General features: G+C 38.7%; 2 protein-coding genes across 2 annotated transcripts in view; both read right to left on the reverse strand.

The window, feature by feature from the left end:
- LOC110826505 (uncharacterized) overlaps positions 1 to 15,658 on the reverse strand; it is a 60,140-nt gene that overhangs the window by 17,123 nt on the left and 27,359 nt on the right. The gene's annotated exons all lie outside the window — the stretch shown is intronic.
- LOC147873841 (UDP-glycosyltransferase UGT5-like) lies at positions 4,703 to 10,617 on the reverse strand. The gene is made up of 5 exons (XM_087348805.1): positions 10,284 to 10,617; positions 8,247 to 8,830; positions 7,203 to 7,425; positions 6,054 to 6,273; positions 4,703 to 5,228 (listed from the first exon to the last, which is right to left on the reverse strand). Exons 1-5 carry the CDS (start codon positions 10,543 to 10,545, stop codon positions 4,931 to 4,933), a joined length of 1,587 nt encoding a protein of 528 aa, XP_087204931.1. The 5' UTR covers positions 10,546 to 10,617; the 3' UTR covers positions 4,703 to 4,930.

Raw genomic sequence — 15,658 nt, forward strand, 5'->3', positions numbered from 1 at the left:
AATATAAGTACTAACCAAAATGACGCTAAATCGTCATGGCTGAAAAAATAACATAATTGCTATTTCATTATTTTAAAAAATGAAAACAGTTATTTGATATTACACCGGATGAGCGATAAGATTAGAAAGTAGAAAATACACTTCCTCGTAAAAAAATCAGTTAACATAACCTTCCATCTTACCTGGAAAATCTCTAGTATCGAAAATGAAACAATTACGTCACGCAATAAACTTTTATTATAGTCATCCAAGTCAGCGGATCGTTCCTTCAGCCTCTTATGCTAGACTGATAAATGAACTGCCACATTGCCGTTTGTGCCGAGGAAAGATTTCACATCGCTGATAATTCTTTGTAAAGATCGACCTCGATTTCAACGCCTCAGACGGCCCCTCCTGACACTATGCAACGCTGTATACCACTCGGAACGTAGAACTGTCCCCTTCTTACACTGCCTAATAAGAGTATAGGTAACCGATGCACATCGACTTTGTGTATTGTGCATGGTGTACCCTGCGTAAGACCCTTTCAAGACAACATAAAATAATCTAAGCGTAGAGTTTCAGCACACCATCACGACGCTTAACAACACTTGACAATCACCTCAGAACACCAAGAAGTGAAGAATGTCCACACGCGAGCTAGGGCTTCAGCGAACTGACGCGAGCCCTACGACACAACGCCATCTAAGATCCATCACGTAGCCACGCGGATTTCTTCCTGGGTTTTCCGACGCGAACATAGATAACAGATAAAGTACAAGCATTTTCGTGAATTCCTTCTCGCTGAAAAGAATTGCAAGATTGTAACACACGTTTTGTCACGAGGTCTATGTCAGTTTGTCCACTGTTCGTGGAATGTATTTCTATTTCAGTGTAATCGCAGTTTCAGTGTGGAAATGATGACGTTAAACGACGCTGAGTACAAAGACATTCATTTACAGGTACAGCCAAAGGATATATAATTATAGACTTGGTATAATAAGTAGCAGATTAACTCATGGATTTTTAGGTGATGATACAGTTTTTATTCCAGAACTGAAAAGTACTGCCTTCGGGATTAAATAACGTCTGTTCAGAGAATGTTTGTAATGTAATTAATATCATTTATTTTGCACAACACGGTGTATTTATAAAGGAATTTTATGGCAAAAATAACAATGCTAACGGCATCAGTGAAGACGTTCTTTTGCAATTTTGACTCAGGGGTTAAAAACTTATCGAATGTGTAAACAAAACAGAACATCAATAATTAAAAGCATAAAATATTCGCAGAGGAATTTTAAGCAGAAAGATATAACGAGTTAAGTTGTTGAAGAGAATGTTCAATAATTAACATGGGGAATACACGGTATTTACTAGTGTACGATGCTTTGAAAGATTTGAATTCGAGGAGTATTTTTTTATATCAGTGGCTGCGCCGTTGCAATGCGCATTGTACCGTGCATATCCAGTGGCCAGATGAGTTACCAGTATTTTAAAAATGCAGATATGTTGACTTAGTATGAATTGATTCAAGGTTTTCTGAAATGTTAAACAGGTCTAAATTTCAGCGTTTCAGATTACAGCACTCTGACACAATTTAACTAAACTGGTCTCAATGGACATTTTTCGTGTTACATTTTAGAATAAATTCTTGCCGTTGTGTACAAGATAATTCGATTTTGATTACAAATACAAACCGAACATCACATATTCAAATATTATCATCGAGCATACTCGACTTGAAAACGGAAGACCGTTCGATCCTACGTGTGACTGAGTAAAACAGTGACCAGTAGTATACTGCGCGGCTGCGTATTAACTGTTCATAATGTTTTGCTACAGTAACTCGATCACATTCATATTCCATATTTTATTTAATATTGAACTGGCCTATGATATGATTAAGACGTCAAGTTTATAGGGCAATTTCATCCCTTTTGGAAGAATCATTGCAAAACTTATTATAAGTATGTGGCCCTACACCTTGGTATTTCCATATGGTCACTATTTCCATGACAGGAAAATGCTTTCAGAATAAAATAATAGGCCCTATTAATCTTGCATTTACCTTAGCGTTGTTATTTGTTGAATAACGGGGGGCAATAGTTTTTATAAAAAAATATAGGCCTGCATTAGTGGATGAGTTCAAAATATGACAGAAATATGGATGTGTATCCTTATACTTGCATTCATCTTTAAATAGAAAAATTAGTATATATATATATATATATATATATATATATATATATATATGTATGTTTGGGGGGTACAAGCAGAATTATAGACAGTATCCAGTACATATATTATATGCTTTCAGGCTTACTGTTGTAATATTAGTGTATTCAACTTTATTTAAACATACACCAAAGTAAGTAAAAAATTAAAAACCAGTTTAATACTTCTTGACAAAATAATAGCTCAATGTTTGGATGAGTCCTTATTCTGTCTGTAGGTACTCAATATGGCTATCGATGTTTTTGGTCCAACTTTAACAAGTGTTCTGATTCCGGGTGAAACCGTTTACATTCGATATTAAGCCAGGTTTAACAGCTCCACATACAATTCTTAGGTTGTACTTAATATCCTTGCAGATACGGTTTTAACTTCAACATATGTCACAGTCGATGGATGCCTAAAACGTTCATTAATAACGAAACATATCTAACCTTTTCTAATATAAATTTTTTTTAAGTTTCGTAAACGTTCCTTCGAACTGCTCAGTTATCGAAGATGACTTTCTTATGGGGTTTAGCGACGTTTACCTACGTTTCAGAGGTACTTACTACCTAAATATATTTAATAGAAGGACTTGAGTTTAACAGAAGAGAATACGTACATTCCAATCAGTATAGATTTACGCAACAAAATGGAGACACATATGTAAACACAAGGAACACATTAATATATTAAAAGGGAGAAATAGATGCCGATCTAACCCGGAGTAAATTTTCTTACTCTGTGCGCTGGTCTCATGCAACATAACCTAGCTTGTTTATATTTCTATATGTACTCAGAAAATAAAATTGCCCTCTAATCCGCCTAGTTAGATACACCCAAATATTAAGCCCAAAAGGGCTCTCCCCTCCTGAAACCGAAACCACCACCAACACACACACACATACAACGTTACGCACGCAGCAAAAGCCAAGGAAATTTCACGCGATCCTTTCTGAGTCCGGGCAGGAATGCACGACGCCAAAAACCACCGGACCAAAGAAAGGCGTCGATAAAAAAGTAGAGGTAACAGAAGGTCGCGTGATGCATTACACGAGAAGGAAAATAAAAGGACAACATACGTCGGAAAATAAACAGGAATTGGCTATAACGACTGAGCCCATGATGTGGGCAGCTGAAGTTCAAATAAAAATCATTAATCGATGAGGTAAGTCAGCTTCTTGAATTACTCACCGTGTTGTTCGGCAACAACGGCCTGTTATTCCAGCTTCCGGTTGTGTAATATTCCAGTCTGAAATCTCAGAATCGCGAGACCGCTTTGTTCCAGAACACGTGCACTTATTTTAAAACCTTGAATTCGTCTTCATTTCAGTTTTGTACGCCTTACAGAGGATTCAACATCGCTAATTCAAATCCTACAACATAATAATCTTTTGTTTCTTTTTATTACAAAGCGTATCAGACATAAAAATACCTCGCATTTTGATTACGTCAGTCTCAGTCAAAATAACTGTTATCCTAGTGTTACAATGGCTGGCTTCAGTGTATTACTAGATTTCTCATTAAATCAAGCCATATCTACTTTCTTCCATATACATACGAGGTGCGATCAGAAAGTTTCAAGACTGCGCCTATAAATAATATCTCAGGTATTAAATTCATCCATCACCCTCGAAGTAGTTCCCCTGGGAGTGAACACAACGATCCCAGCGCCGCTGCCAAGCCTGGAAGCATCCCTGGAAATCTTTCTTTGTCAGCCTGTCAAGCACCATCTGCGATTCTGCCTGAATCTCTTCTATCGTCTCAAATCTCTCGTATGATACTCAACATTAATTTCAATGTCACCTATTATTGTGCGTTCAAATAAAGTTAGATGTTAAGAACGTCGTTAAAACACAAATACTTTTAGGTGCTTTATTTGGCCATGATGTTCACATCGAACAATACCCGACAGGATGAAGCCACTAGAAAAAGTTACAGAATGTTTACTTTGGGCAACTGTGATGCTAACGGACGGAAATTTTTAATGTAACTTAGGCAGTAATTAGACCAATCGTTTCATTGTAGTTACACCCCGGAACCTTCAAATAAAAAATGTTTAATTTAAAACGCAAAGGTACCTACGGCACATCAGAACATTTATGGACCGAACGAAAAAACAAATGGTAATATATGATTCTTGTAGCTCAATCCCGTTAATGAAATAGATGCTCTGCTTAAAATCGGTGAGCCTATAATTTCAGCTGTCTCGGTGGTCGATGAAAACTTGACGCAGAGTGTGAAAATGTTGCGAGTTGATGCCTAGTTTTCCTGAACAAAAAATGCTCGCAACAATGCACAACTGTTGTCAACCGGCGTGAAAAATGGTTAGTATCTTTTACTACAGAATCGTATAGAAACTTATGTCAGTTTTTACACAAGAGTGGACCATCTTCTGATTTCATGTACATGACGTAGCACGTGATTGCCATTGGGGTGTGTTTAAAGTGGCACAATCCGTACAATTGTAAAATAAATTATAACGATGTAAAAGAAGAAAAAATAATTGCAAAACTAAGAATATTTTAATTCAGAAACGCAAATAGAAATAAAGAACAAAAACAACTTTCATACACGTGAAAGAAAGTAAAATACAGAATACAAATGTGATTCAACATTGTGATTGCAGGAACAACACTATTTATACCGTCGGCTATATTTAAAATCTGTTCTGAATAACGATTTTAATATTTGCGCTATTGTGATTCCTATTATCAGTTTTCCTAGAAAGCATTCAAGAATTCTTTTTGGAGAAATGCATAGATTTTCCTGGGAAAGTGTCAAACACTATTTTAAAGGCAGCACGCAGAATTAGGAATACAATTATCAGAACACTGACGGTTACTAGTGTCAACACAGCGATGACATCTAGCAGGAAGTACTGGTACCAGGCGAGGTCGAGTGCAGCTGAGCGCATGTGAGGCGCTCCCTTGTGCCTGATCACGTACTCCGTCCAGAACACGGCCTGATCCAGTGGAGTGAGTGGCTGATCCTTGAAGGTTCGGGACATACGCTGAACGTTTTCGCGGTACCTTGGACAAACATGTATACTTTTGGCAGCGCTCAGAAATTCCAAACGCCACATCAGGATTTACGCTTCAGCACGGAAAACAAAGTATTAAAACATGCAAAGCTGTTGTCCCAGGCCAATGTCAAAACAATGATCAAGGCTATTACTGAAAAATGTAACTAAAGGTTATCGTAGCAACAATGCCATTCGAGGTTATTGTTGTAACTATGTGATGAAGGGGCGATAGACAGGGATGTATAGATGGGCCAGTATGGTGATTACGCAATTGTTAGAATGTACAGGAAATGGAGAGGATCGAATGTCACCATTGAAGCATTTCAATATAATAAGTAAACCACGAAAGTGGAAGGCAATGATGCTTTTGTTCCGGGTCGTGACACCATGTGGACTCATAGGTAGATATCAGAGCTTCGGAGAAATACACTGCCTCCACCTTAAATTCTTCAGGGTTCAGCACTCAAGGTAAACAAATGTTTATCCGAAACGTTGATATTTGCCTGCGAGTCAACATAACTCCAAAACCCTGAAACACAGTATGGACTTCAGCGCTTAAGAACCTCAAACATTACTATGTTGAGAGTAATTTTGGCCAAGCATTTGAGACCGTTTCTTTCTGTCGTTAAAACTGTTTCCAGAGCCTTTCGGAATTTCAGTTTTGATTTCAGGTTTTACGTTGGCGAGTATGAAGATGATTGTCTACACTGTGGACTCTACAGGAAGTTGTGGCGTGTTCTCTGGTAGACGCATGACTCATAGCCCTGATCCTGGAAGACAATCTCGTTCAAATTCAGTTTAATTTTTATATTTTTGAAATTGCTTTCCTTACCTTGAATTGTTCAACACTTCATTCATTGCCCAAGTCACAGATTCTGTTGTGATATTTGCCAAATCCAATCGCACCCCAATACCCGAAGTCACGATTTTGGCCAAGTTATAACGCTGATCGCCATATATTGGGATCCCAATAATCGGCACACCTCGATGGATTGACTCCTGAGTACTCAGCAATCCGCCTTGAGACATGAACAGCTTTACGTTCGGGTGCGCTAGATAAAGTAACACATTGACATTTTGTATCTTTCCATCAAATGTAGTTAACTATGTATTACGTGTTATTTCAAAAGCAATGGACTCGTCTACTGGTTCTCCTAAAGAGGAATATACATAGAATGGAGTACTGCTACACATCGTCACTAAATTGCGTTCTGTAAGGTCACAGCAGAACTTCTCCGTAATCACATAACCTTGCCGTGGCTTGTTGTGATGTGATATAACACACATGTAACAAACGGACTAGTTTGTTACATCTGTGTAAGATGTGGTTTTTCCTGAGATAAATCGGGGCCCGGTCTTTCGGAAAATCAACCTGAACGGTCCTCAGCTATTACAACACCAGTGAAGCTATGGATAGATTGCTAAAATTGATGTCAGAATAAGAGGACTGTTTACAATGTGTACAATTGTGTAAATATCTACACTAAAAAAAGGTGCAATGATAACGTGGTCCCAGCATAAACAAAGTACAAATATCCACTGCATATTTGTTCGTGATCAAAAAGTTTAGTGGTTTTCGGAAAACATAAGTTAGGATTCGGAAACGTAAATTCGTAGAATGGTGTATTTTTACGTGTGCGGAGAAGAATGTAGAAAAAGATTATTCATTCACTCAAATACTGAAATGCTACAGTAAATGAATAATAACGGCATTGTTATATACATAACGAAATTAGTCATTAAGTTATGAAAATATCCCACTGGTCCTGTTACAAATGAAAATGTTCCAGTAGGAAAAACTGAGACTTTCCGCAATACGATCAATCACCTAAGCCCCGCTGTTCCTGATGAAACACTGTATAACAACTACGTGACCTTGAATATTGTAATTTAATGACGGTTACGGCATATTATACTACCGACTGCTGAAGGTAAATTAATCAGACAACTGCATATAATCCTTCCAAATAAAGAATCTCACCCAGAACATCTGACTGAGGCATCCACTTCCCCAGTTTCACATTACTCGGTTGTCCTGGCAACGAGTCTGTCTCCCATTTCCACAACACTCGTTCCTTTAGTTTAGAGAAAGCTTCCAGAAATGCCGTCAGAGTTTCGCTCTTGAAGTCAGAGCTACGCAAATTAGATCCCATGCTGAAGTAAATCACACCATGCGGTGATTCGTCAATGAATTTTTGAAGGTCCTGTAAAATGGAATGTAAGAATTCTCTTCTAAATCAAAAAATGGAGGAATTTCCTTTAAGGCATATATTTTCAGGAGTAAGTTAATGCAGTTTCCTAATTCAATATTCTATATGAACTGAATCCCACTTATGGAAAAATAAGGGAAACGACGCTAATTAGTCAGATTTCATCAGTCTTTTTGAAACAGAGAGTCAAATGAAATCGATCTCAGGGACTTTTAATAACTTGGGACCCTTTTAATGGGGAAAAGCTACTGGAGAGTGGAGCTCACCAACCTCCATCTCTTGCCTAAGTGAATAAATTTGTAATTATATCTCCATTGTAGCATTCTCCTTCATTGAATGATGCTCAGTAAGTTCCAGGGAGAGCTTTAGCTTTTATTTTTTCGAACTGCCGACTAACGTATGTATAATAATCTAAACCACATAATAATTTTAAGAAGTAGGCATGTAATATCATATTGCTTATATTCGAATCAAACGTGTCTGCAGACAGATTATGCCTAAGGATTTCTTGTTTTTGCACTTTGTATTTTATAGATCCAATAAATTGTCTTCGTTGATACTACGTCTGTATTAATTAGGGAGTTAATTTAATTTATTACATTATAATCACACAAAATTGAAACATAACGCCGTGTTAACAGATTTTCAACATGTATATACGATATCGTATTATGTACGCAATATGAGTATTCACATCTTTCCACAGATATCTGGAATAATCCACTTAGCATTTAATAATTTGTCAATTACAATATGAGAGAAACAGTATATTGAATACTTAGTATTTGTAAATATTTTTTAGCATTCCTACTTACAGAATTTAATTTCCTTGGAGGCCTTATATGTATCCCTCCAATCTCCACAATATTGGGCATGAGAGGTCTAGAATAACCTATGCTGAAATGGTGATTAATCAGAGTCAATACTATTGATTTCTGCATCTCCCAAAGGGATGGTATGTTGCTCGTCTTCAAATATTTTCTCAAGATTGCGTCTTGCTGCGGTATAGCATAAAACATTCTTCCTAGCTTTATGTATATTTCTCCAAGAGTATTGCGGATTCGCTGCCAAATTGTCATTCTTTCCCCCATATCTTGAAAAATATCGGGTACATATGCATAAGGAGTTGGATTTCCAGCCCATTCGTCCATCCATTTAGTTCCCACAAATGGGCAGACTTTAACTACTGATATGTTTAATTTATAACCGATTCCCAGCACGCAGTCATGGATAAAGGCGCCAGTAATGAGTATATCAAACTTTTCATTATTGGCGTACAGAATATTCTGCAGGGCTTTATCTTGGAATAAAATGTCGCAAACCGTGATGCCCAAATTCCAGAAAAAATTAACTTTTTCAAAGTGCCACATATCGTCAATATCGTACATTTTGCGTGAGCCTGAAACAGAGAAAATTAATTAATCGCAACGCTAGTACTTCAAAGACTATGATCCTTCAAATTTCATATTTGTGCGAGCACTGTGGCAGGTTCACTAAACATTCCTTCGCCTAGTAATGAATCAGTCATGAAAGAGTTCTTACCTACCTCGGTATTCATCAATTCAAGCTCCGATCCTTACACAAAGACAGAGACATTCTCGAGTCCTGACTCATAAATCTCGCGATTTGTTCACCTTCATCCTGTCTCCATACAGAATCAAACAAAATAGCTAAAACTACAATACTTGAGTGTTTTAAGATTTAGTCATAGAAGTCTACAATGAATTTATTTTAAATATTGCGTGTATTTGTTAACAATACACTTAACACTTGGCACCTGATACGAAGTGACACAGCTCTTTCCTTACAAAACAATGGAACAACTTTCTATGTACTTAAAACATAACCATTTTGTTACTAAAACGATTATTTCCGAGGTCGCTTTATTGCGTATTGTTTTCGCAGGAATGTGCTTAGAAGCGTCTACACCACACCACACCGTCCACAGAACTGAACTTAACTCCCTATCATTGTAAACAACAGAGAAGAATTAAAACGTTCAATATCACCTCTCCGTCCCAATAAGTGTTAGACACATTACTTTCTTTGGCTACTCTACTAGTAACAACGACAAAACCTGAATTCTCGTCATTCTTGGCCTGTAAAAAACTTTAACAGCACAATTAATTTACTTTCATTCATTTCAAGAGTAATATTACTTCAGAAGTTGTTCAACAGTTACTTACTTCCCGACATACCTTCTTCCGACACATTTTGAAGAAACCAGATATGGAGAATTATTCTTTTCGTTCAAAAGTATGTTTCCTTGAACATAACGCATTTTTAAGTTAACTTCGAATGGGCTTAATTAAACTTTCACTTATTCATAAATACAGTGAGATATATGATATACGTTACTTCTCCTTAGTAATATTATCATGTGTAGTTTCATATAGAAGCTACACAAGTCCTATTCATGTTTTGGAATAAAAACGTTGGTAACCTTCTACAAGACTACATTTTGTCACGGACTAGAAACATCACAATAATTGAATATTAATTATTAATATTTTCACCGTAATGAGAAACTCAAATCTCTCAGCTTCGGTCGAAATTGTTCGAATTTGAAGCAATTCACAAAAAAGTAATTGCCAGGTGCATGTTGCATTCATTTTAACCGATGTGTGGTGTTGAAATACTTACTTGCCGAACCAAACCTAAATGCAAACCTTTAAATCCTTCAAAAATCAGATAAACGTGATTTGGGAGAAGGACTCACACGCCTGAAGACGATAACACAGCTGTAACTGTTCTGGAACTTGTACGAACAACTGTTAATGTCGTATTTAAGACTAGTGGCCCTTAATTTTATGGAGTGTTAAACTTCAGATAAAGAAACGTATTTTACTTACGAGAATATCGCAACAACTCAGGATATGTTAATTTAAACTCGATGTCGGTAAAATTTTCGATTTTGGATTTCTCTGGAAATGGGCTAAAAACTGTGACCTGATGTCCTCTACGAGCCAATTCCTTCATTAAAGCTGAACCTATTGACATGTGGCTCTTAGCAGGCATTGGAAAAACACCCAGGATCCTTGCTCCGTCAGCGACGACGCACAGGCACGATAAAGCGATCGCGAGGATGCCAAGCTTGAAAAATCCAGAAGTCATCTTCGGTAATGGCCGCCCAACTATGGTCTGAATAGGTGTTTACTCCAGGTAGTGGGTATTAATACTTTCGTTCAGAACTTCATTTACATAAAATTTATTTACTGGGCTCAGAAACTTCAGCAATCTATCAGCCACTTCAAAGAAGTTTAAAAAAATGATAAGATATCATTATTTGAAATGTAGAATGATTTGAAGACATGCGGTGAACAACAGCAAAATATACAAATTAAGGAGTTCTCCTTGAAAATTAGAACAAAAGTATTATCATACGCGTTAGTAGGGTACTTATAGAAATAATTTCATTGATAATTTTCTGAAATATGAAGCAGTCCTTTAAACAAGTAATAATTTACGCGTGGCACGGTTGTGAAAGACGGTTCTGATGTTCAGAATGTGATCAAAATACGTTTAATGCGCAGACTAAGGAACAAATGATCCCACGGCGAAACGGACCTCCAGTAGGACCCATCAGAGGACCGAAATTAACGGGTAGAAAATATTTTGAAAATGGATAAAATAGACTTCCACAAATCGCTTGCTTTTGAATTAAAATATGCAAATGCAATATAATATGTTTATTCATAATATAAAATAAAGCACGTGGCGAACTCCGTATTTCTTAATCTGTAAGATGATGATAAGTTGTAGCACCGGATGCAATTTTTTTTTATAATTTACAATGAAAGTTCAAGTAGTAGACCCTGTAAATAACCACCAAGCTTTGAAGGTGCTATAGGGGTGGATGTAAGACACCATGCTTTTATACCGTGGAACTAAGTGATTGTGACTTCAGGCGACACGAGGGAAAAAATACACCTCACAGACACGACACATCACCTCATGTCTGTCTGTTCGCAGGTTTCAACTCTAGAATTGTTGGATGGATTTCAATGAAATTGAATATGTACGGTGGAACCGGCTCTGGTGAATCACGCGGGTAGCGTATCTACTACGGGGATGAAACCCACATGCAGGCGAAATGATTTTGATAACAGTCTCTCTTGATGGGGCGGATGACCCAGCAGACACAGAGGGACGTCTTTGAGAAGGGGTGCATTCTCTTCGTTGCTTAAAAGACAGGTATGTTTTTGTGAACGGAAAATATTGGCCGGGGTGGAAAACTGTGAGAAACGGGTACGCCTCGTGGTTAAGGTCAGATGCGGGAGCTTTAGGTTAGGTAAGTTTGATTTTTTGGGGTGAGGTTATTGAAGGTTTGTCTGTGTTAAGTTTAAGTGGTTAGGTTGGAATTCATGGGTTCAGTTGGGTCAGGTTAGGTGCCTCATTTTGCTGTGACGGAGGAGCTTGAGAGGGGGTGTGTTACGGGTGTCCTCTAGGGGTCAAATGTATGGCGGAACAACCTCAGTGAAGCGAACACCTTACGAGGCAAAACTGGGTATTGAGACAAAGCCTTCGTTTGTGGTGAATACCACGGCTGACACTTTGTCCTCTGTTGTCAGGAAGTCACCAGATAATTGGGGTTCGACTGAAGTAGCAATGGCGACGTTAGATTAGGTTGTTTCCGGAGGGTTTAGCTTATGTTACGTTATCGTATGATAGGTAAGTTTACATTAAGTTACGTTTATGCGGCGCGTTAGTTCAGGTAAGATTAGATTAGGTTTAGAATTACGTAGTAGGATAATTGAGGTAAGATAAAATACTGAAGGTAATTGCCCATGGTTAAAATATACTGATATCGAGACCAGGGGGAGGACAAATTAAATACTTCTTAATGAGCGTTGTAAAGAAGGCATTAGAAAATGTGGCTTCTTCCATTATGGAGTAAAATTTCCTGGTTTGAATTACAAGACTGGATTAGGTTAGGTAGGGTAGCAATAAAATGTTTTTTATCAAGGCATAATTCTATTCTAATTTCGTAGGCCATTCTTGCTCGACAATAGATGCAACATCGCTACCTACGACCACAAAACAACAAATCCGATCTAAAGGGAGACATTGTAGTGAAGTATTTTGCGTTCACTCTGATGCATAAATTGCCCAAGAAGCAAGAATGTAATTGTGTGACATTAACTAACTACCTAACTAGATGGCTTACCGAACCCGAAAGTTCATCGCCGAATTAACCAAAGCCCTCCACCGGACTCTGTCCTGGGCCAACAGAATCCAGTCTTCTTCAACTAATATCTCCCATAGATCCCGCCAGAGATTACCCTCCCATCCACGTCCAGGTCTCCCCAGAGATCTCTTCCCCTCAGGCTTCCCAAATAGTGGACCCAACCTACCAGATGGATTACGGAACCCGAAGGTTCATCACCGAATTAACCAAAGCCCTCCACCGAACCCTGTCCTGGGCCAACAAAATCCAGTCTCCTTCAACTCCTATCTCCCATACATCCCGCCTGAGATTATCCTCCCATCTACGTCTAGGTCTCCCCAGCGGTCTCTTCCCCTCAGGCTTCCCAACCAGTACCCGGTGCACACCTCTTGTCCCATCCATGTGCGCTACATGCCCCGCCCATCTCATTCTTCTCGACTTAATCACCCTGACAATATTGGGGGAGGAGTACAGATTTTTAAGCTCATCATTATGCAGTTTTCTCCACACCCCATCGTCTTCTCTCTTAGGCTCAAATATCCCCCTCAACACCCTGTTCTCAAACACCTGCAATCTGTGTTCCTCCCTCTGAGTGAGAGACCATGTTTCGCACCCATACAAAAGAACAGGCAAGATTTTTGTTTTGTACACTTTAATTTTCAGGTTCTTATAAATCAAATTGTGTGACATTAGTGCAAGAATATGTTATGATGAACAATGAACCCCGATAGCATTAGAGCAAGAACATCATATCTGCTGTTGCATGAAGGACATTGCCGGAATGTCGGTGTATTCCATGCAACACTAATTTGGAATTCTGATTTAGATATTTAGGTAGCCAATGATTTTAATCAAAATAAATATGTCTACATATTCAGTTTGTCAATTTGTCAATTCTTCTGCAGTTTCTTTCCCGTAATGTTCACAGATTACGTCTTTCATTTATAAGACTTTCTCACCATTCATACGCGAATAAAAATCACCAAGCCTAAGATTAGTGTCGGCTTTAGTCAAAAAAAGAAACGGATTTTGATATAATTAGATTTGTACACCGGATTGGGTCACTAAACCAACTTGTAGCTTAGAGTTCTTTGATGTGGTTTATGAAATAGTGATAAAGAAGGAGATGAACTCCATTAGATCTTCCAGGAATTTCTTAATTTTTCCATATCTCGAAGTGTCTGCAAGCGTAAACCTTAGTGAATAAATATTTACTCATGTATGCGAGTATGAAAATTATTTTTGCAATATAAAGGAATACAGTGACTGACTCGCTGGAAAAATGACACATAAAACTGTCACAGCATACGAAGACACTACAATCGCTTGTCATAATAATTTCATGCTAACTGATGGTGTTAAATAAAATATTACCAGATAGTCGTTTGCTGTAATCACTCACGACATCTTACGTCTAAACCGTCCACAATCAGTGACATTTTGCGGACATAATGATAATGACAATCTGGTTGTGATTACGGGTAAGAACAAGCCTAAGACGATTATCGAAGAACTTTCACGTGATTTTGGAGAAACGTGTAGCCAAAATGAACACAGAGACACATAACCTGTTCATTTGCGGTGCCGGTTTAAACGTGTCCAAGTAGAGAAGTTGATCGAAGGAAGGAAAAGTATCCGAGAAGTATGCAGAAGGTAAGGCAATGCATATGCATTATTCCGGTTGAAAGTTACTAAATGTTATCCTCCCGAAGAAAGCAAATCCTTGGAAGTACGCGTTAAGGAATCCAAACATAAACTAAGGCAACGTCTGTTAATACGATTTAAATTAGTTAGGATTTTGTAAATGAAGTTTACGGCTGTGAGCACGAAGATGGCTGTCTAACGGGTCGTAGCGTCGGTTAGTCTGGTAGAAGTTTAAAAGCGGTTCAGCCGTCCTTGCCGCCGCCATCTTTAGTGTGAAAATTTGGTAAACTTCTACCAGACCACACGTCGGTAGAACCAAGAACACAGCCATCTTCGTAGATTGAAATCAGCGTCCAGAAAACCAAGAAATATCTTTAAACGTGACACCGCATAAAGGAAATCGGCCCACATATACGAGGTGCGATCGGAAAGTTTCTAGACTGCGCCTATAAAAACCCGTACACTTATCTCAGGTATTAAATCCATCCATCACCCTCGAAGTAGTTAACCTGGGAGTGAACACAACGATCCCAGCGCCGCTGCCAAGCCTGGAAGCATCCTTGGAAATCTTTCTTTGTCAGCCTGTCAAGCACCATCTGCGATTCTGCCTGAATCTCTTCTATCATCTCTAATCTCCTTCCCTTTAGCTGAATTTTTATCTTTGGGAAGAGGAAGAAGTCACACGGCGAATAAGGAGGGTGCGAGATAACGGCCATGGTGTTTGAGGCCAAAATCTGCCGAACTTTGAGGGCGGTGTGCGCTGGCGCGTTGTCATGATGCGTCGCATGTGGAGTTCTTCCTTTAGAATCAGCTGACAGGTCCCATAGCCTATCCCAACAATGTCGCACAAGTCGTTGATGGTACGACGTCGATCTTCGTGAATGGCCTGCCGAATCTTCGTAACATTTTTGGGCGTTGTGCTCGAAGATGTTCGTCCAGAACGCTCGTCATCATCGACAGAGGTTCGGCCATTTTTAAAACGTGAATGCCACACAAACGTTTGTGCACGACCCATTGCGGACTCCCCAAATGCTTCCTTTAGCATTTCATAGGTTTCCGTAGCCGTTTTGGCGAGTCTTTGGCAAAATTTGATGCACACGCCATTCCGAAATCGCAGGAGGGTCGGTGTAATGCACTACCAAAACGCCCGTAACTAAGAAGCAAATGCTAATTCGATGATGCCGGCTGGCACACTGATTCACTATGAATGTAGGCCGCACCCCCTAGCGGCAGAAGCTCGTACTATATCCGGTTCGCCCTCTATTGACACAGTCTTGAAACTTTCCGATCGCACCTCGTATTTGATAGACAATTAGATTATTTAATTTGGATATATCTCCCATGTAGAATATTGTCAACGGCAAAGCAGTTGGCAAGATGAAACACGGCTCACTTCATTGCTTTGTGAGATTGTTT

Source organism: Zootermopsis nevadensis, unplaced genomic scaffold (genome assembly GCF_977971745.1).
Source record: "Zootermopsis nevadensis isolate Lab colony 2312 unplaced genomic scaffold, Znev_1.0 Znev_ptg000013l, whole genome shotgun sequence".
NCBI classification, from domain to species: Eukaryota; Metazoa; Arthropoda; class Insecta; order Blattodea; family Termopsidae; genus Zootermopsis; species Zootermopsis nevadensis.